The sequence below is a fragment of the Xenopus laevis genome, chromosome 6L, assembly GCF_017654675.1.
Source record: "Xenopus laevis strain J_2021 chromosome 6L, Xenopus_laevis_v10.1, whole genome shotgun sequence".
Taxonomy (NCBI): Eukaryota; Metazoa; Chordata; class Amphibia; order Anura; family Pipidae; genus Xenopus; species Xenopus laevis.
In genome coordinates, this window is record NC_054381.1 from 157,434,268 (window position 1) to 157,457,522 (window position 23,255).

At 43.5% G+C, this 23,255-nt stretch overlaps 1 protein-coding gene across 1 annotated transcript in view; it reads right to left on the bottom strand.

Moving 5' to 3' along the window:
- Positions 1-20,817, bottom strand: part of kcnk9.L (potassium channel, two pore domain subfamily K, member 9 L homeolog) — a 62,378-nt gene extending 41,561 nt beyond the window's left edge. Inside the window, 1 exon segment of the mRNA NM_001094635.1 lies at positions 20,467-20,817. Within this exon segment, the coding sequence (NP_001088104.1) occupies positions 20,467-20,749 (283 nt within the window). The 5' untranslated portion in view covers positions 20,750-20,817.
- Between the last annotated feature and the right edge of the window lie 2,438 nt (positions 20,818-23,255).

Here is a 23,255-nt window from a genome sequence, read left to right on the forward strand (position 1 = left end):
TATGGTTTTCTTTTAATGATTTGCCTTTTTCTTCTGACTTTTTCCAGCTTTCAAATAGACCCCATCTAAAAACAAATGCTCTGTAAGGGCTACACATGCATTGTTATTGTTACTCTTTACTAATCATCTTTCTATTCAGGCCTCTCCTATTCATATTCCAGTCTCTTATTCAAATCAATGCATGGTTGCTAGGGGAATGTTGACCATAGCAACCAGGCTGCTGGAATTACAAACTGGAGAGCTGCTGAATAAAAAACGAAATAACTCAAAACCACAGATAATAAAAAATGAAAAACAATTGCAAATTGTCTCAGAATATCCCTCTCTACATCATACTAAAGGTTTACTCAAAGGTGAACAAGCCCTTTAAGTCTGTTAATTTGCTAGCTTCTACTTACATTGTTTCAATAGTCAGAACCACCAGTGCAAAGAATCACGTGCAGTACTTTACATTTTGAGAAGGCCGGACAAGCTTTATAGTGGGGCCTATACTGGGACATTCAGTGTCGTTTAACAGTACCACAATTTATTTGCTGGAACTAATTCTACAGTAGAGAATCTGAAGACAAAGCTAAAGGGGAAATTCACTGAGTATTTTAATACTCAGCAGGCAGGTACAGTATATATCTCACAAACCTGGGAATAATATTATTACCCAGATCAAACCCATCTTATAACGTAGGGTGACAGCTCCGTGGCCAATAGAATTAAAGGAACAGTAACACCAAAAAATGAAGGTGTTTTAAAGTAATGGAAATATAATGCAGTGTTGCCCTGTACTGGTAAAACTGATGTGTTTGCTTCAGAAACACTACTATAGTTTATATAAACAAGCTTCTGTGTAGCCATGGGGGCAGCCATTCAAGCACAGGATACACAGTAGATAACAGATAAGCACTACTATAGTTTATATAAACAAGCTGCTGTGTAGCCATGGGGGCAGCCATTCAAGCACAGGATACACAGTAGATAACAGATAAGTACTACTATAGTTTATATAAACAAGCTGCTGTGTAGCCATGGGGGCAGCCATCCAAGCCCAGGATACACAGTAGATAACAGATAAGTACTACTATAGTTTATATAAACAAGCTGCTGTGTAGCCATGGGGGCAACCATTCAAGCACAGGATACACAGTAGATAACAGATAAGTGCTACTATAGTTTATATAAACAAGCTGCTGTGTAGCCATGGGGGCAGCCATTCAAGCACAGGATACACAGTAGATAACAGATAAGTACTACTATAGTTTATATAAACAAGCTGCTGTGTAGCCATGGGGGCAGCCATCCAAGCCCAGGATACACAGTAGATAACAGATAAGTACTACTATAGTTTATATAAACAAGCTGCTGTGTAGCCATGGGGGCAACCATTCAAGCACAGGATACACAGTAGATAACAGATAAGTACTACTATAGTTTATAAAAACAAGCTGCTGTGTAGCAATGGGGGAAATTTAAAAAAAGGCTTTAGGGCACAGGATAAATAGTGGATAACAGATAACACCATTATGTTCTACAGAGCTTATCTGCTGTGTAACCTGAGCCTTTTCTTTCCCCATTTCTTTCTTTCCCCTCCCATTAAATAGTAATAAAGCCACAAACATTCTCTTCATGAGCTGCTGAGATTCCTTATACACTGGCAGGGGGGTCGAGAGCTGTAAGAGTGGGGTAAGAACTCAGGGGAAACAGAGCAGGAAACATGAAAGAATGGAAAGATTTAGAGGGTTTTTTAATTGTCAGTATTAAAATATTAATCAATATCAATATTAATTCCATCTGAGCTCATTTAAGCCGGAAACCTGAGTCAAGGATGTGCCTATAGGACATTAGCTACTGTTAAATTCTCTGTCCATAGTATTATGTTATTATTTCAGTTTGTGACTATGGCAGTTAATCATATTTCAGGCGTATAGATATTATTCCTAGACTTACCTCAAAGCCAGCAGGAACAGCCCTGTGGGTTTACTTATAGTCTGTACAGAGAGATCCCATAAAACTATGGCAGCATAGGTATTCCTCTGTACTAAGCACAATTCAGCAGGAACAGTCCCTAAGTTTGCTCATAGTCTGTACAGAGAGATCCCATAAAACTATGGCAGCATAGGTATTCCCCTGTACTAAGCACAATTCAGCAGGAACAGCCCTTAAGTTTGCTCATAGTCTGTACAGAGAGATCCCATAAAACTATGGCAGCATAGGTATTCCCTGTACTAAGCACAATTCAGCAGGAACAGCCCCTAAGTTTGCTCATAGTCTGTACAGAGAGATCCCATAAAACTATGGCAGCATAGGTATTCCCCTGTACTAAGCACAATTCAGCAGGAACAGCCCTTAAGTTTGCTCATAGTCTGTACAGAGAGATCCCATAAAACTATGGCAGCATAGGTATTCCCTGTACTAAGCACAATTCAGCAGGAACAGCCCCTAAGTTTGCTCATAGTCTGTACAGAGAGATCCCATAAAACTATAGCAGCATAGGTATTCCCTGTACTAAGCACAATTCAGCAGGAACAGTCCCTAAGTTTGCTCATAGTCTGTACAGAGAGATCCCATAAAACTATGACAGCATAGGTATTCCCTGTACTAAGCACAATTCAGCAGGAACAGCCCCCTAAGTTTGCTCATAGTCTGTACAGAGAGATCCCATAAAACTATGACAGCATAGGTATTCCCTGTACTACGCACAATTCAGCAGGAACAGCCCCTTAATTTCCTGTAATTCTTTCCCACTTTACTAAGGACAGTCATCTACACATTATGTTCCACTGGTTGGTAAGGTCTCACTCAGTGGATTAGTGGCTTTATCAGATCTGGGAGTTACTAAGCGACGGGCGAGGAAGAGGCCAGTGGTGGAGGCTTCTAGTGACCTGAGGCAGATATAATGTGGGTTATTATTAGAAAGCACTGACACAGTGTTCCCTGCCCATCACATGTGGTTGTTCTTTCCTGACGTCTCATAATGGCGTCTTGGAAATCAGAGCTGGACGTTCATCTCTTTCTCCATTATTCTGTATTTGATCTATTCTGTCTCTTTTTCCCTTCTTATCTTCTTCTACATAATTGTTTTCCCACGTATCTTCTACTTCCCTCCATTTCTCCTCTTCTGTCTACAGCAATGATTCCCAAAATGTGGGGCTGACCTTCTGGTGGGTCTGAGAGCAGTGCCAGGTTCCACCCAGTCTGAAGGCCAGTTAGGGGGAGATTTAAGGCGAGTGCTTATTTGTACCCTGGGTACCCCTGGAACTATAGCAGGGTGACTGTTACCCCAATGTTTCTATATATCTGTAACCTTGTTATGAGCTAAGGGGGCCCAATCTGAAGGCCAGTTACGGGGAGATTTGGGGTGAGTGCTTATTTGTACCCTGGGTACCCCTGGAACTATATCAGGGTGACTGTTACCCCAATATTTCTATATATCTGTAACCTTGTTATGAGTTAAGGGAACGTGCCCAACCAGTGGTCAACCATGGCTTTCAAGTTAACTCGCATATAACTACCAAGTTGGGCTTGAAATGAAAATCAATAAAACCCAATAGTCTACAACTGAGGGACTGGTCCATTGAAGCATTGGCAGTGGGTCTTAGCCTGAATGTAGTTGAACAAGTGCCAATGGTAATGTTCTCTCCTAGATACACCTAAAAGCCTATTCTGAAGGTCACCTAGTTTGAGGTTTGTGGTGAACATGTATTTGCTGTCCTACATATTCTTGGACCTATCACTAAATGACTAATACACCAATCATCTTATCTATCTGTAGTCATTAAATGAGCTAAGGGGAACCCTGACCAAAGGTTGAACCTTCAATGGAGGCTCTGGCCAAAGAACCTTAAAGTGGGGCTTTAACTGAAAAATTCACCTGACCAACGTGTTGAGAAGAGTCCAAGTACTGACACAGAAAGCCATAATGGTTATGTGAACAGAGGTGACCACTTAGACTCTCTAACTAACGTTCAACAAGACTGGGGCACCTAGGGCCAATCAGAGGACCTGACCAGCAGGGCACCCCCAAACCTAAGCCAACTGAGTGGGAGTGATGCGCCAAAGGGACACTGATCCTACAGAAATGATAGAAGGTAGAAGGTGATGGTCCAATCAAGGTGCCCACCAAGATTTTTTCCAGTAACCAGGTGGGTCAGCCTGACCCTGAATATACTATACCCTTTAAACATATATCTAGCCTCTCCCTCCAAGGGCCCTCCTCTAATAATAAAGGCCTATGCCTAATACCCTCTCCGCCTTTTCTATAAAGCTGAGGCTGCAAACGAGTTCCAGAATGTAAAGAGTTAACAAATCCAGTTACTAGGTTGCGAGAGTAAGAAAATTGTAAATTAAACGCTATCAAAACATGCCTCAATTTAATTTCTATAGCAACGTCCAACATCTGAGCTGGGGGGAAAAAGCTATTTATAAATTTGCATCAATTTGCTTAAATCTGTGTTGTTTTACTTTGTGTTACTGCTTTTAAAAAATCTGAGGCGGAACTATCGAGTGCATTCATCTTCATAGCAGAGAATTCCGTCTCCCAAAGAGAAAAGAAGGAAACATGGCCCTTGGGGTGGTGGGTTTGGGGGATCTCTGGTGGTTCCGCTTTGGAGTTGCAATGTTTTTTCCGGGGGGGGGGGTTGCCAGTTTCCTGAGTGCAAACTATGACCCTTTCCCCTGCTGCCCCTACTTATAACAAGACTCCCCTCCTGCTCCTCTGACACCACACACTGTCCCTCCTCTCCTATTCGGAACCTTCTTACTGGCCTGACCTGCTTCTCCTGGTGCCGACGCTCACAAGAAAAATACTGTAAAGTAACTTTCCAAGTCCCCACCCAATCCCAGTACTTTATAATGCGAATTCCTACTCAAATAAAAAATTCATGAGACAGAAGCAAAGACATCACCCAGGTCCCTAGGAGTCATTTATCACCCACTTTGCACCCTGCCCTGTTGCCCCCCAAAGTCTTTGCCTTCAGAATGGAGCACAAAAGCCTGTTTTGGGCAGTGCTTTATACACGAGGGGCAGGTGCCACACAGATGGGGTTGCCAACTTTTCGCTTGGTGGAAAACGGGCAGGAGGTGGAGCCGAGGATGTTGAGGGCGGGCCAGTGATGTCAGGGGGTGGGCCAGTGACGGGGGACGGGACCGCGGTATCAGGGTTGATGACGTCAGCGGTGGGATTGATTGGCTGATTGCCCAGGCCCGGATTTGTGGCGAGGCCACATAGGCCCAGGCCTAGGGCGGCACATTTTTCGGGGCAGCATGCCGCCCAGTTGCTCTATGGGGAGCACTGGGGATGCGCTGCTCCCTATTGCTCTAGTGCTTGCATGCCAGCACTCTTGCGTCTGCATGAGGTAGTGCGGGTGGGCGCTATGACCACGCAGACTGCACGGCCTAGGGGCGCCTACCCAGCAAATCCGGCACTGTGATTCCCATGTCATTTGCTTCAATGTCCTGTCCGGATTTACTAATTTGGAAATCCAGACAAGCACTTTTCACCAGGACAGTCCTTCCAAAAACTGGGATGTCCAGCTGAAATCCGGACAGGTTGCAACTAGGGATACACCGAATCCAGGGTTCGGGATTGGACTTTTTCAGCAGCATTCGGATTCGACCGAATCCTTCTGCCCGGTCAAACCGAATCCTAATTTGCAGGGGCGGGAATGGAAATCGCGGTACTTTTTGTCACAAAACAGGGAAGTTAAAAATGTTTTCCCCTTCCCACCCATAATTTGCATATGCAAATTAGGATTCAGATTCGGTATTTGGTCAAATCTTTCACAAAGGAAAGATTTGACCAAATCCAAAATAGTTGCAACACTACACACAGACGTCCCCCCCTCCTGCACCAGAGTTCGGGTTTCATTCAGAGGCAGGACAGGGCTGCTTTATGGTGCCAGTGTGGGGTTCAGAGCTCAGCAGCTCCCCAAATGTTAGTACTTATTGGAAGAGCGCAGTTTCCACTCCTTGGTGCTCTAGTACTTGCACCCACTCATTCAAGAATGGTCTCTTTTTATGACATTCCCAATCTCCATAAATATGTCAGCTGAACCATGGTTGCCCCCCTCCTATGACTGGAACTGTTGCACCCCGAAGCAGACGCCATTCATCATACAGAGGATAATCAGGCACAATAAAACCAAGTCAATGAAACTAACGGCGCCCTGTGGAACATGTACATCAGCCGCTTTGCCTTTTATTATTATTCCCATTATTCTGTTATTATATTTGTGCCGACAGATTTAAAGTTACGCAGAAACAAACTGGGACGCACCGCTCCCCTTTATCTTCTGTTAATTCCCTAAATTGCTCTCTGTAAATAAGAAGAACGTCGTTTATTTTACAGATGGTGAGGAAATAATCGGGAATTAAACACACAGCGTGCCAGATGGGCCGGAGAAAATACGAGGGGCTAAATTAGAGGGGAGGGGGGCTTTTATAACAGATCTTTGCTGCGCTGCAAAGCAAGTGGGTACCAATCACTAGGACCACCCTGTATCCCCCCTGTAACTGCAACTGCACCTGTAACAGGTCATGTGACTCACTTATTAGGGAAGTTTCTACTTTTAGAGAAGGCGGGGCCCCAGCTGACCCCAGTACCAAGGCTGTAGGCTGAATTGATAGACTGGGAGGTGTAAATAATCCACAAGATACTAAAAAAATCACTTGCCCTCAATTTAAACCCTAGAACCAAATACACATGGCTTCTCCATGCAAAATATGGGACACTGTGTGGCGCCATTTATCTAGGGGTTTTGGGATGTTTCCCCATTTGCTGTCCTTCTATTGCCCATATCTTTTTTGCTCTCTCTTCCAGCTTATTTCTGTTCTGTTCTCCTTTGCCTTTACCTTGTGTTACAGTCATCATCATCATCATCATTTATTTATATAGCGCTGTCAAGATATGCACTGCTTACAGTCAATCTGTTCTGTGTTGGGGAAGGGTTGTGCAGTGCTGGGGTCGGACTGGAGGGCTCGGGGTCCACCAGGCTGATGTCTACTGGGAGTTGCAGTTCTGAGATAACTGTGAGGCTGATGCCTCCTGGGCCCCCTGCTCTGGCAGAAAGCCCCTCTGACCCCTCTCCGACCCCCTGAGTTTACATTTTTTATACTCACAGCCGCTACTGGGCCAGGGTGGGAGGTTGGGGATAGCGGCAAATCAGACAAGGACGACTGGGCTGGTGGGGCCCATCGGGTTTTTTTTCCAGTGTCCTCCCAAAACAACTGATGAAATCCAATCAATACTCAAGGATTGGACTCCCCAGCCATTTAATTCTGGGACTGATTGACAGCCTGAAAGCCAGAACCAGTATAAGTGCTTTATGGTAAAACTCTACCTGTATTTTAATCGCCAGCAGGTGTCATTGCTCCGTAGCTTTCCAAGAAGCACTATGGATTCTATTTAAACAATTCCAATCACGTCGGAGTCTCCTACTGACACACGTGGGGAGGGGGTTGGGGTGCAGAACATTTGGCTGTTTTGTAAAGAAAAACACATTTCACTGATTCATAAAGAATAAAAGAGCATTTTGTTACAGAGATCGGCAGCATATGCCGTGTCATGGCAAATTGTCAGCCCACTTGTTTAGTTTGCGTGTGTGTTTATATACAGGCTTGTTTTGTGCGTAATTGTATCAGGAATGGGAGTGACAGACAACACAAAGTGTTATATTATCATCCTTACTACTGGTATGGGACCTGGTATCCAGAATGTTCGGGACCTGGGGTTTTCTGGATAACGGATATTTCCCTAATTTGGATCTTCATACCTTAAGTCTACTAGAAAATCATATAAACATTAAATAAACCCAATAGGCTGGTTTTGCCTCCAATAAGGATTAATTATATCTTAGTTGGGATCAAGTACAAGCTACTGTTTTATTATTACACAGAAAAAGGAAATCATATTTAAACATTTGGATTATTTCATTATAATTGAGTCTATGGGAGACACTCATTCTGTAATTTGAAGCTTTCAGGATAACAGGTTTCTGGATAACGAATCCCATACCTGTATTAATATATAACACCCCATCGGGGATATCCAGCACATAACATTAAGAAGATTAATGCTATAACCTAGTAATGTGGTAACAATAATACAGGTATGGGACCTGGTATCTAGAATGTTCGGGACCTGGGGTTTTCTGCATATCAGATCTTCCTGTAGTTTGGATCTTCATACCTTAAATCTACTAGAAAATCATATAAACATTAAATAAACACAATAGGCTGGTTTTGCTTCCAATAAGGATTAATTATATCTTAGTTGGGATCAAGCACAAGCTACTGTTTTATTATTACACAGAAAAAGGAAATCATTTTTAAACATTTGGATTATTTCATTATAATTGAGTCTAAGGGAGACATCGATTCTGTTATCCGGAGCTTTCTGGATAGCGGGTTTCCGGATAACAGATCCCATACCTGTATCCATGGATATCCAGCCCATAGCATAGGGATATCATCTATGTACCTCCACCAATATCCACACTGATATATTCTTCCATAAACCTACCGTCAACCTGTCTGTCTAACAAACCTTGATTGTAGGGGTTCCAAATCTATGGTGCCAGCCCACTAGGAGCAGGGGTGCCAATGCTGAAGGCTTGTTAAGCTAAGATTGCTCTGATGTTTTCATATATTCATTAACGGGCCCAAAGGCTGGACCTCCAAAGGGACTTGGACTTGGACTCCAGTCTAATATATATGTAATTTCTATAATCTTGTTCTTCTTCCATAACCCCAATGAACGGCATCTCCATACTGAGGATTTTCACTTTCTAAGGACATCACTTTTGGGGTAACTTGTTCCTACAAGCCAACCTTTTGGACCCAGGGCTCAGTAGAAGACACATTTTAGGTGATAAACTAAATTTTTTCCATTACAGCCAAACCATTAAAATACTGCTAACCATACCGGGGATTTTTAACCTCTTCCAATCAACAGATGGTAGATATTGACATGGCAGTACCAGTGTAAACCTATAAGAAGATTAATGCTATCGCTTGCCTAGTAACATGGTAACAATAATACAGGTATGGGACCTGTTATCCAGAATGCTCAGGACCTGGAGTTTTCCGCATAATAGATCTTCCTTTAATTTGGATCTTCATACCTTAAGTCTACTAGAAAATCATGTAAACATTAAATAGACCAAACAGGCTGGTTTTGCTTCCATTAGGGATTAGGGATGCACCGAATCCCTTATTTTGGATTCGGCCGAACCCCGAATCCTTCACTAAAGAATCGGCCGAATACCGAACCGAATCATAATCCTAATTTGCACATGCAAATTAGGGGTGGGAAGGGTAAAACATTTTTTACTTCCTTGTTTTGTGGCAAAAGTCATGTGATTTCCCTCCCCGCCCCTGATTGGCATATGCAATTAGGATTCGGTCTGGCCGGGCAGAAGGATTCAGCCGAATCGGAATCCTGCTGAAAAAGGCCGAATCCTGGATTCTGTGCATCACTAATAAGGATTAATTATATCTTAGTTTGGATCAAGTACAAGATACTGTTTTATTATTACACAGAAAAAGGAAATCATTTTTTAAAATTTGGATTATTTGGATAAAATGGAGTTTATGGGAGACTGCCTTTCTGTAATTTGGACCTTTCCGGATAATGGGTTTCCGGATAGCGGATACATATATATTGACTCTTTAAAGTGCTACTGCTTAATATGCGTCAGGCTCCTCTCAGCACCATCGTTACAGCCCATGTCGATATCCATCCTATTAAAGGCATCTTTCAGCAACTCTCCCATAACAGATGTGTTGCCAATAAAATCCCGGCCAAACAGATACTTGTCATTACCTTCTGTGTAACAATAATTGCTCTGGCCTTTCTGCTGCTGCTCCTGCAGTCCATTTAATGCAACGCCCCCATCTTTATTTGATATCATGGCTGGGGGTTCATTTGCTCCCTGATATCATACAGCGACGATATTGTTACCAGGGTGAAAGGCTGCGGTGGGATAGACTGGGAGACTGGACCAGAACACAAGTTATTTATTGCATGTGATACACATTAATACATCCAATTCCTTCTCCCAACAGAATAAACTCAGAGGCACCCACCTTACTGAGACCTTAAAGTGATACTGTCATGGGAAAACGTGTTTTTTTCAAAACACATCAATTAATAGTGCTGCTCCAGCAGAATTCTGCACTGAAATCCAATTATCAAAAGAGCAAACAGATTTTTTTTTATATTTAATTTTGAAATCTGACATGGGGCTAGACATATTGTCAGTTTCCCAACTGCCCCAGTCATGTGACTTGTGCCTGCACTTTAGGAGAGAACTGCTTTCTGACTGTTATTTCTCCTACTCAATGTAATGAATGTGTCTCAGTGGGACCTGGATTTTACTATTGAGTGCTGTTCTCAGATCTACCAGGCAGCTGTTATCTTGTGTTAAGGAGCTGTTATCTGGTTACCTTCCCATTGTTCTGTTGTTAGGCTGCTGGGGGGGAGGGGTGATATCAGACCAACTTGCAGTACAGCAGTAAAGAGTGACTGACGTTTATCAGAGCACAAGTCACATGACTAGGGACAGCTGGGAAACTGACAATATGACAAGCCCCATGTTAGATTTCAAAATTGAAGATAAAAAATTCTGTTTGCTCTTTTGAAAAATGGATTTCAGTGCAGAATTCTGCTGGAGCAGCACTATTAACTGATGTGTTTTTATAACAACATGTTTTCCCATGACAGTATCCCTTTAAACACCATTATAGGGACCTGGGGCACCCGCTTCCCATCAATGAGGCAAAACTACACCCGATGCTGTGCCACTTTGATACATTTCGGAGCAGAGCAAAGGCAATTCCAGGAAATGACAGACATTCTTGCAGTTAACTCTAAAATCTGTGTTGCTTTTTTTGGTTTCTTAACCTAATTCCCTAACTCCAGAGGGCACCGCATCCAATTACAGGGGGCGCCTGCTGAATGCCAAGCACAGCTGCTCAGAACAAACAAGCCTCCGCTTTAAGGTAAACGAGAGGCTGAATATATTCGGCTTTCTGCACCCCAGAATGCAAGGTCCCTTCTCACTGCACTGAAGCCTTCATCTCCCTCTTTGAAGCCAAGGGGCTTTATCCTGTTCTTACGGCCCAAATTTACCAACCACTTTACTATACAAAGGAGTAAATGAGAAAAGGGGTCTCTAAAAATTAGATTTATAACTCACCACATTGAGGGAGAGGCCCAGGGACTTGAAATAAAGACTTCCTTCCACCAGGGAGATGTAGTAAAGTAGAAAAATGTTTATTATGTCCACATGTACAGCCTATACGCGTTTTGTGTTACAAGCAATTAGTCATACTATACATTGTATGAAACTATTTTAGTATAGGTATTCCCCGGTACTAAGCACAATTCAGCAGGAACAGTCCCCTAAGTTTGCTCATAGTCTGTACAGAGAGATCCCATAAAACTATGGCAGCATAGGTATTCCCCTGTACTAAGCACAATTCAGCAGGAACAGCCCCCTAAGTTTGCTCATAGTCTGTACAGAGAGATCCCATAAAACTATGGCAGCATAGGTATTCCCTGTACTAAGCACAATTCAGCAGGAACAGTCCCTAAGTTTGCTCATAGTCTGTACAGAGAGATCCCATAAAACTATAGCAGCATAGGTATTCCCTGTACTAAGCACAATTCAGCAGGATATACTGCGGTTTAACCCCTTGACTACTGTGTTTTTACATCAAAAAGCTACTGATGGGGGGCCGGTTCCTGCAGCAAGCAGCTGCCTGAGTTCTATACGTTACTTCTGTCTCCAGACAAACATCAAACAAAAGCAAGTGGAACAGCATAAAAACTCTCGCTCTTTCTCCACAGTCAAAGCAGAAACATCACAGGGAACAGTGAACAAGACGATTCTCCCTGTGTTACGGACTGATTCTCCCTGTGTTACTGACTGATTCTCCCTGTGTTACTGACTGATTCTCCCTGTGTTACGGACTGATTCTCCCTGTGTTACTGACTGATTCTCCCTGTGTTACGGACTGATTCTCCCTGTGTTACTGACTGATTCCCCCTGTGTTACTGACTGATTCTCCCTGTGTTACTGACTGATTCTCCCTGTGTTACTGACTGATTCTCCCTGTGTTACTGACTGATTCTCCCTGTGTTACAGACTGATTCTCCCTGTGTTACTGACTGATTCTCCCTGTGTTACTGACTGATTCTCCCTGTGTTACTGACTGATTCTCCCTGTGTTACTGACTGATTCTCCCTGTGTTACTGACTGATTCTCCCTGTGTTACTGACTGATTCTCCCTGTGTTACTGACTGATTCTCCCTGTGTTACGGACTGATTCTCCCTGTGTATTATCTGGTATAAAAAAACGCAAGTAACATGCAACGTCATCTCTATATAACGGCCTTGCACTGACCCTTCATTCCCCATTACACACCCAGACGGACAGGCTACATGAGGATGTTTACTACTCGCAACTCTGCAGTCGATTGTCTATTTTCTGCATCACTGTAGCACAAAGTACTCTGTAGAGATTTACTAAGCAGAGCAAGGTTTATAAATAGCAAGCACGGAGAATGACAGCCATATACTCTGCTTTACTGCCACAGAAAAATACTCTACATTATTTATGGCAGTGGGAAAAAGTAAATAGAAATGTTTTAACCATTTCCCATTAAGAATCTGAGAGCTTTAACCCTTCTGCCGCAGCCTGGAATGGAGACCAACTGGCTGCCTACTTGGGGTTGTGATTTCCTCTGGAGCAACTTGGACTCACTTTAACCCTCACTTGTTATATAACCACGTGACTGATACAGAACTACAGCTCCCAGCATGCTTTCTGCCACCTTCCTTTCATAGACAACAGTTTTAGTGCTTTTTAATACTAGCAATTTGTAGCATGCTAAAAATAGGGTGCCTTACTTTCTATGGGGCAAGCTACATGGGGTACAAATTATAGCACTAATCACTAGAAGAAGAAGAGATATTACTAGGGGTTTAATAGGGGTTTATGGGATGGGTGTTGTTGGCTGTAACACATTAGATTAGTGCCAAGAGGTATTTTACTGTCATTCTATAATTTGTCAGTATCCCTTTAAGTGCTTAAAGGGAAACTAAAAGTTATGTTTATGTTCATTGTTTCTTCCTGTAGATGTGTAATAAAACATATTGATGGGAGTTGTTCAGCACAGAAAGCCCTTTTATCTGCATTTTGTTGAAAATCCCCCCATAGACTCAAATAAAATAGCGGTAAAACATCCAGGGAATTAGAACAAATTGATAGCAGGCTCGCTCAGGTTTCATTGGGAAAACCCTCCATTTATTCTGCAGAGAAAGCTATGAAAAAATATTTTTGGTCTCAATATTGTTTTTAAATATGTCCTATCTCTTTAAGGTTTTGCCAAAGGTTAGATAATGGGGTCACCTACACAAAGAGCAGCATCTCCCCCCCCCCCAGGTTGATAAACAAAGCAGGTCATTATTAGCCCAGACATGTCAGTTCTACTCCATCAGTAGCCAAAGGTCGCCCAGGTGACTAACACAAGTGTTAATGTCAGAGCTCATTACTGCACCGTCTCACAGGCAATGCAGCCGCCAATCACCATCCCTGTCATTCCGCTGATATATGTTTCAGGCAACTGCCAGCTCAGCCTCCCGAGAGGCACTGCTGCTACACTCAGTAGGCCAGTTTTCTGCAGGCTGTGCCAGACAAGTTATGGCTGTTGAAGCTCATTCATACACAAAGTGAAATGTGCAAAGTGCAAAGCTGCCATGACTTAGGGTACATCCTAGCTAAGGGATGGCCAACTGGAACCCTTCATTGGTGACAGGGTCGGACTGGAGCCTTGGGGGCCCACCAGGGCTGCAAAACAAAGGGCCCTCCTAGCAGACCCGAGTGCCCTCTCCCAACCTCTAAACTCCTGGTGCGCACATGTGCAAAAAACAATGCTCCGCACGTGCATGCGAAAAATGTTGTGTCACAGCACAATAGCTGGTCAGCCGGGGGAGCAGGTCTCGGCTGGAGGGGGTCCACGAGGGCCAGGGCCCACCAGGTGTTTTTCCCAGTGTCCCACCGGCCCAGTCCGACCCTGATTGGTGAGGCAGAGAAGCAAGGTTTGTACTTGATGGAGCTCAAGATTGCACCCCAAGCCTTGCAAAGCTGAGGTGCCAGATGATTACTTGGTGATGTAAGGCACCAAGACCAATAGTACATTTGCACACTCTGCACTTTACTCATTTTATGAATGTTTATCCTTATTTATTATTTTAGCTCCATTCTGAGTCACCTATGCACTTTTTGGATCCGGTGCAATAGCCTGTGGGTTAAAAGCACAGATCTAGGGGATGTGTGGCCATTAGGCTCCATCCCCCCTGAACCTTGTCCCCACCATGGGTGCATTATATTTTGGGATCTCTTTGGACGTTTTTCCTGAAACCCTTGTAGGTGTTAGAGCTGGAGGAGGAGGGACAAAGGGGCCCCCCTAGCCTTGCGGTGAAGGGGGTCTAAAGACCATTGCCTCCTGCAGGCCTTTTGGTTGGGATGTCAAGGATAAAGGGGCTTCTCTTAGCTCAAGCAAAAGGATCCGGATCAGTTTGCACCTTTTGACCAGGGGACCCTGGAGACATGGACTTAGCCTTTTTGAAGGATCCCTTATGCACTGGGTTGCACTTATGTGTTTGCACATTTTTCCATGGGTGAATCGAGCACTTGGGCTTCAATTAACGAAAATTAAAATTAAAACAGGCTAAAAGGGAGCATTCACTCTCAAGCAAATTACAATGGATCGTGTATGGGGGTGCATGTGCCTTTCTGAATACAGTGATTTTAAGTACCCCGATTTTAAGTTTTCCTGCATTTATTTGTGGCCCTACCAATTTATAATGCATTTCAATGGGTGTATTTCCCTGCTTTTAAGTAATGTTTTCCCGGATTTTACATCAAAATTTTGTCCTGATGTTCCCAAATGAATGTTATTATTTTTGAAATAAAACACTAAGCAGATGTATATTGTGCCATGGTTCTGCCTGTACAGTATATGGTCTGGCCCTTATACAGTCCTGCACCAATCACTTATTGCTTTAGGTTGTGTATGTGACTGACAGAGAGTCTTGCACTCGCCCCCTATAGTGTAACATTAACTCTGCAATGTTTAACCCTTGTTATTAACGCACTAAATATTGTATCTCAAACTGACTCCTGTGCTTATATCCTTTCAGTACTGGAAGAAAAAAACTTACTTTAACAGATTATCCTGATTTTACATTTTCCCGGATTTTACATATTTTTTTCCTGGTCCCCTGAAAATGAAAATAATAATAGGGGTTCTACTGTATTGTCATTGAGCTCTGGTTGATGCCCTTTACTCTTGTATTTGCAAATGAGCCGTATGGTGCATTAACACACAAGGGGTGCTGACCTTGTGGACAAGTCAGTGGGGGTGCTGGGAGATGTAGTTTGCAGCTCTGCGCCACTTTTCTCTACCGTCCTTTGATACTTACGGCTGCACTCTGTATTTATTATGCCTCAGTCCTGTCTATGAATCATTCTAGGAGCCTAAGAAAATTCCTCTTTATATTGACTTAATATTGCTCTTAGCTGTGGCTGCACCCAAAGCTGCATGCTGATCTCACTCTTGTGCCAAGCTCTCCAGCAGGGAATGGGTTAAAGTGAATAAAATCCAGCAAAGCAGCCCTAGTGCAAGATGTTATTTTTGGCTGGTTGGATGCGCTGTGGGTCTAAGGCAGTGGGAGCTGTCCCTTTCAGCACCGCAAGGTTCTGCTGTCCCTTTCAGCACCGCAAGGTTCTGCTGTCCCTTTCAGCACCGCAAGGTTCTGCTTCCCATGTACAATCGTCAATAAGAGAAAATTCCTATCACTTTAGATTCCTAGGAATCGGGAGAATAATAAGCGCAGCGCTGATGGATTACATAAAGAAATCTTTGCTTGGAACAGTTTGGAATTTAAAGGGATACACACAGTTATGGGCACTCCAGCCTTAGTAATCGAGGAAAACCAGAATGTATCTTGATATTAAATCAGTATTCCTTCTTTTCCTATCTAGAAGGATCCATTGGTTTCTACAGAATATTCCATCAATGCAGAAGAAAATATATTTATTTCTACATTTAAGTGCATGTCAGCATAGTAGCTGAGGTTGAAAGACCCCTGGCACGTTCATCCTTCCAGAAAAACCTATTATATATATAATATAGATTGGAAGAAAGGCTAACAAGCCCCCACAATAAGACAAGGGACATTTCTGCCTGACCCAACATGTCACTCAAACTGCCACCTGAATCAATACAAAGACACTAACCCCAAAGGTATTTATTGGTGGCTGATTTGGGCCTTTCAGGATTATATGGGAGGATGAAATGAGGCCTTTTCCTGACCAGGCCCCAGCTGAAGTAGAAGCATTAAAGATTTGTGAATAATCACATTGCCCCCCTACCATGGTGTAATCCTTTCATTGGCCCTTAGGACCCAAATGCTTAGATTAACCCAATGTTGGATCCAAGGAATTTGCAGCACTCCCAATAGTAGTAGTAGTATAAAATCGTCTTCATTTTCACATACAGCACAGCAATGTTTTGGACCTTACGTTGCTATGCCATATGTGAAAATAAAGGCGGTTTTATACTACTACTACTGGGACTGCTGCAAATTCCTTGTATCCATTATGTGAAACATGTGAAGGTGAACACATGATGGTGCGTGCACCCCTTTAAAAGAAAAAGGTAATCACTGAGGAGCTGGGCTACCAAAAAACTATTAACCCAACTTTGACCCAACAGGGGAGTGACCAGGTTGGATAAAGACCTGGTTAGAATTCTGTATATATGATCTGCTTGACTTAAATGTATTCACAGCAATCACTTTTTCCACCTCCATAGTTAAAGAATTCCAAAAATGTATTGACCTGTATCCTTTTGGGAAATGGTTAAAATATTGGCTTGTGTTGTTGAACCACAACGGCAGTGGGTGATAGATATTACAGTTCAGCCTTTAAAGTGATACTGTCATGGGAAAACATGTTTTTTTCAAAACACATCAGTTAATAGTGCTGCTCCAGCAGAATTCTGCACTGAAATACGTTTTTTAAAAGAGCAAACAGATTTTTTTTATATTTAATTTTGAAACCTGACATGGGGCTAGACATTTTGTCAATTTCCCAGCTGCCCCCAGTCATGTGACTTGTGCTCTGATAAACTTCAGTCACTCTTTACTGCTGTACTGCAAGTTGGAGTGATATCACCCCCCTCGCAGCAGCCTAACAACAGAACAATGGGAAGGTAACCAGATAGCAGCTCCCTAACACAAGATAACAGCTGCCTGGTAGATATAAGAACAGCACTCAACAGTAAAAACCAAGTCTGATTCAGACTGAGACTGATTCAGTTACATTAAGTAGGAGAAATAACAGTCTGCAGGAAAGCAGTTCCTAAAGTGTCGGCACAAGTCACATGACTGGGGTACCTGGGAAATTGACAATATGTCTAGCCCCATGTCAGATTTCAAAATTAATATAAAAAAATCTGTTTGCTCTTTTGAGAAATGCATTTCAGCGCAGAATTCTGCTGGAGCAGCTCTATTAACTGATGTGTTTTTTTTTAAAAAAAAAACATGTTTTCCCATGACATCATCCCTTTAACCATTTCCCATGAATCATCCTGTCTTCATCCCATGGAGGAAAGTTGCAAGTCCAATGAAATGATTCAGTAGGTGCTAGCTGGGGAAGAGATAACTGATTTACTGGATTTACAATGTGGGAATACTGTAATCTTCCCGAGGAGCCTTCCATCTGAATTCCATTTCAGGGAAGTGATAAAACCTCACGACGGGCTGCTTGTGCCGATAGGAATGAAAGGTTTACACAACAGGAGAAAGGTTCTAGAGAATTGTCTCTGCTGAGGAAGGTCACCCAAGTGTCACTATTCTCACCTTCCATCTGCCGGGGAAATAAACCCTCCAAGGTTCTATTGTGGGAAGGTCACTGGCACTGAGTTGCCCAAGTCATCTGCTTGTTTCATGCTCAGAATAAATGATGATACACTGATTTGTCTGCTATACAAATAGACTGATGCAGCAACAAAGATTATGTAACAGGCAGCAGCCTACTCACCATCAATACGTGTGAGAAGTGAAACAGCAATAGCCAGGGCTCTATCACTAAGGGGGCTCCAAGTTATTATGGGGTCCTGAGGGGAATTAATGTACAGACAATTAGGGGATTATCTATCAACCCAAAACATCTATTCCCACCCTTTCTAAATTTCTCCTTTGGATCCAAAAAGAGTCAATTAAAGAGTTGTGCCCTATATGATCTTATGTAAATGAGGAGGATGAAGAAGGTTAAAGAGGAGGAGGAGAAGGGAAGAGTAAGGCAGAGGAGGGGGAAGAGGTGAGGGAAGGGGGAGGGGTGAGGGGCAAACAACAAAGGGGGGGTTAAAGAGATGAGTTTTATTAGATATGCAGCAATAACCAGTGCTTTTAACTGAATTTACTGCCGTGAGTTCTAATGAAACAGCCCCTTTGAGATGCCTAATTTAATTTCAACTTGTTCAATGAATGGGGGTTATAACAATCATAACAGCCTGACCCTCAACCCCCAGATCAGCCAATCACAGATCACATTTAATAACCCAGTATTTGGTCTTTTTTGGAGCATAAGGTACATGTGGAAGATGTTGAGGGCATTATATTCCCCCGAGCAGACCCTCTATTTATCAAGCAGGTCTCCTGCACTCAAACAGAAATATGTGAAGAGCCCCCGGAGGGAAGGAGGGAGATACGTTACGAGGGATGTTAAACAAGATTTCAAATTACAGGAGCTCAACATCTAAAACACAAAATGTTTAGGCCTGGGAAATAGTTAATGATGTTAAAGGCACCCCACCCCCCATTAAAATGCAAGATCAGGGGTCAACAGCTGGATACGTGAAAATTAAAGGGTTTTATATTATGTTATTGACTGGAATTTCTACACTTTTAAGCAAATAAAGTGACCAGGGCTGAGGAACGGCAATGGGATCCCATGAAACCCAATAGAAAGCCTTTTGGATATCACCTGGATCTATTCTGGTTATCACTTGAATCTATTCTGGTTATCACTTAGATCTATTCTGGTTATCACTTAGATCTGTTCTGGCTATGACTTGGATCTGTTCTGGTTATCACTTAGATCTATTCTGGTTATGACTTGGATCTGTTCTGGTTATCACTTAGATCTGTCCAAAACTCAGATATATCAGCTAGGAAAAATCAATGGTCACTTTCCAAACATGCTTTTTAGTAGAAAATGAAGAGTATCCAAGCCATGGAGCTCAACAGGAATCCACTTCACCTGACAAAGACTCACTATAGGGAGACGGCAGTTAGAGAGATCTGTACTCGGCTGCACTAAGTAGACTCTCTCCGTGAGTCACTGTCGGATAATAATGTATTCCAACAAAAGCACAAGAACAAGACAGGAGCCCTGCTATTATTCTCAAACACAAACCATCAAAAGAAATCCAGCGACTTTATTATCTCTCCAACACCGGATAATTTCCATCCCATTTATACTCTTATTATTGCCCTGTTTGTCAGAATCTATGACCACTGCTGTAGACACATGGACATACAATAATTCTGATAGACAATTCTTCTGATAAACTTGATCTCTAAACTTGACCGAGTTGCTGTCAGATAATAATGTATTATAACAAGACAGTACTACTTCTGTTCTTCTAGAAACAACTCCACTTCCTCAACAATAGCCAAGATTTTAGGTTTTCAGTACCTTCCATAACCATGAGCAGTGGCCAATATAATGAACAGATACTGTAGACCAGTGATCCCCAACCAGTAACTCGTGAGTAACATGTTACTCTCCAACCCCTTGGATGTTGTTCTCAGTGGGGCTTGTTTTTGGATTCCAGGATTGGAAGCAAGTTTGTATTGAATAAAAACTAAATATAGTGCCATGTAGAGCCTCCTGTAGGCTACCAGTCTACATAGTGGCTACCAAATAGCAATCACAGCCCTTATTTGGCACTCCAAGGGACTTTTTTTATGCTGGTGTAGCTCCCCAACTCTTTTTACATTTAAAAGTGTCTGACGGGTAGAAAAAGGTTGGGGACCCCTGCTGTAGACAAAGGAGGGATGGAATAACCACTGCACTTGCCAAACTCTAGGTTTCAGGTTGACCAGGTTCATACTCTCTACTGACACAAGACCAGGTATGACATTATGATGAAATAATTACATATATAGGGTTGACTAAAGCTCAACTTTCATCAAGTCAGAACTCCTTCCCTAGTGAGCAGCAATATAGTCTCCTCATCCAGAGTCTTTAGATAAGGGAGAAGCAAGATCAACTAGTGCATGAAGAAGGGGAGAGTTTGAGAACATCGGTTGCGGTTCTCCAATGTTGAAATAGACCAACAATAACACCATAAACCACCAAAGCCCCAGCCCCCACCCCTCCCAGCCAGGTGCTACTTACCTATAGTAGTAATAACAGTTATGGCAAAGTAGAAGGAACCCGCAAATTTCCATTGGACCCCAGCCCTGTGAGGTTCCGACTGCATGATGACCAGCTCCAGTTGCCTGTAGTCCTCGCTGGAGATGTTGTACTTCCCCTTGAGACGTATCTCCTCGGCTTTGAGCTTCTCTTCCTCCCTCATCTCGTAGTCAGACTCCAGGGCGTCAAAGACAGCGGCACCGACCAGCAGGTAAGTGAACGTGCAGATGATGAGGGACAGAGTCCGCACATTCTGCCGCTTCATGGCCGACAGGAACCGGCTAGTGAGGGGATCATGTCCCCCCGTCCTGTGTGAGAGGTCGCAGCAGTCGCTGGGAAGTTGCAGGCAGCAATGGTTGGGTTGGGCACCTGCTGAGTGGGAGTGGAGGGGGTTGTGGTGATGGGTGTAGGGTTGATGGTCACCTCTCCCCACTCCCTGCTCGTTTTCTTGGGAAGAAGAGAGACACAAGAGGCTACTAGACCTCCTGGACCAGTTGTCCTGCACCCTGGTGACCCTGCGCAGGACTTGCCCAAACCAATTCGTCCCAGAGCGAAGGGCCATCAACTCCAGCACCTTCTGACTATGCCCCCAGCTTCTTCCGATCCCTGATCTTCTCCGACACCCAAATCCAGGAGTAGAAGTGGAAAAAACACTAAAGGAACCAATCAAGAACCTGGTGCCAATGCTGGTGCTTCTAGAAGAAAAGAAGAGGTCCTCTGTCCGTCATTGTTTTATCCGAACGGGAAATGACCAGCGAAATACATTTGTGTCTTTCCCTACAGCGACCCGGGAGGAATCTGTTCAGACATCAAGAGCAGCAGCGACCGTAAAATACTCTGGAGACCTGAAGACCAACAAGGGTCCCTCGTAGAGTTTTCCTCCTTCTCACCATTTATTCTGGACCGAAACTGCTGTCAGATCTTGTGTCTCCACCGATCAACGATGAAGTGAAGGCTCCGGCGCTCCTGCTCGCTCCCAGACACAGCGATTTTGGAAAAGCACTTGCGATTAATCATGACAGATGCGTCTGAACGTTCTCTGCAGACAGAGGGGATTGAATGTTGCACAAGAACGATCTGTAGACTTCTGCTGGGCTCTAGAACAAAAGCACAGCCAGTCCCAGCTCTTCTGGAGACAATGGGGGGGATGCAAGTTTAGAGGCTTTGCAGGTAATACTTCTCACAGACAAAGTCACAGCTGCAGATTGGAGACCAGCTAAGGAAAGTCGGGGTGCTTACAGGTTGCAGGTGATGCTGCATGTGATGTCCAGCTGAGAGGTAGAGGAGCAGACTGATGGCACAACACTGGGCTGCACAAAACATCTCTCTGGGGGGTGTCAGAGAAAATCCAGAGGGGCAGGGATTCTTCCTCTAGGGCTTCACCTGTTACAGTTACTTTATATTTGGGAAGAGCCAGAGTCTTTGTTGTGTCCTCCTGCATGAACCCTCCCCAGCCAGGCAGCTGCCCTCCACCAGATGCATCAATGCTGCTGACAGTTGCTAAATGTCTGGAGTGAATGGGGTCCAAGTAAACTGCTCCTCTTTGCCATGTCACAGACTCCAAAGTCAATTGCAAAATGAAGCCCCTGCCAGGCAGCAATTAGGGTTTTTGTCTATTTCTCAACAGCCCCCTGCACCGGCGGTTCCCATGTGAGAAAGTGCACTGCTGCTCCCAACTCTAAGCTGCTGCATGTGTTTGTTTTATGGAGCTCAGAGCTGCACATTCCTGTCTGGGGGCTGCACTGGGAATTTCACCAACACCAAATCCACCTGCCATTGTATTGCCTTCCTCCCCCAGTGATGTTTCCCCTTTAGTCTCCACAACCTTCTGCCTCCCTCTGTCTCTTCCCTGTGTCTCCAACTCCCTGTCACCCCCACCCCCTGTCCCTGGCCCCTCCCCTGGAATATTCTTTATTCAGGGAATCACAGAGAGACGACACCACGTGCTCCTTGTTTAGAGGTTGGAGAGGGAAGGGGGGGGTATTTAATTTGAATTAATGATGATTAACAGTAGGGGGAAGTGCAGGGGAAGCTGTAACCCCCAGTTACACATCATGAAGGAGATACAACTTCATCTGAGGATCCGGGGGTTCTTCATTGCTATTCAGGGTGAGATTCTCTGTGTCTAAAGTAGTGTGTGTGTGTATGTGTGTGTGTATCCATGTCTGTGTGTTTGTGTATCCGTGTCGATGTGTGTGTGTAGTGTGTGTGTGTGTAGTGTGTGTGTTTGTGTATCCGTGTCTATGTGTGTAGTAGTGTGTGTGTAGTGTGTGTGTTTGTGTAACTGTGTCTATGTGTGTGTGTGTGTATCCATGTCTATGTGTGTGTGCAGTGTGTGTGTGTTTGTGTATCCGTGTCTGTGTGTGGTGTGTTTTTGTGACACTGTGAGACCTAGAAAAATTTGCAGCATATCTGATCATCCAGCAGCACATTAACCCCTCAACAAAGCCTTAACCCTCCAGTCGCTGCACAGATTTATACTTTTAAAGGAATCAGTTGGTTCTCGAATTTCCCTCATTATACTGAGCAATTGCAGTGCAAAAACAATGATAAACCAATTTAAATAATACTAGAGAAACAGCCCAACCTAATGGTATCCTGTATTGATTAGAGGGGGGCACTAAATGGGGAGTTTTGCCAAACCCAAAACTATTTAAACAACAAATGAGGGAAATATAATTTAAATTCAGAATTTTAATTTGCATATTCAGATGATTAGGGACGTCATTAGTTGTAATTGGAGATTAGCGTTATCACTTGTATCACATATG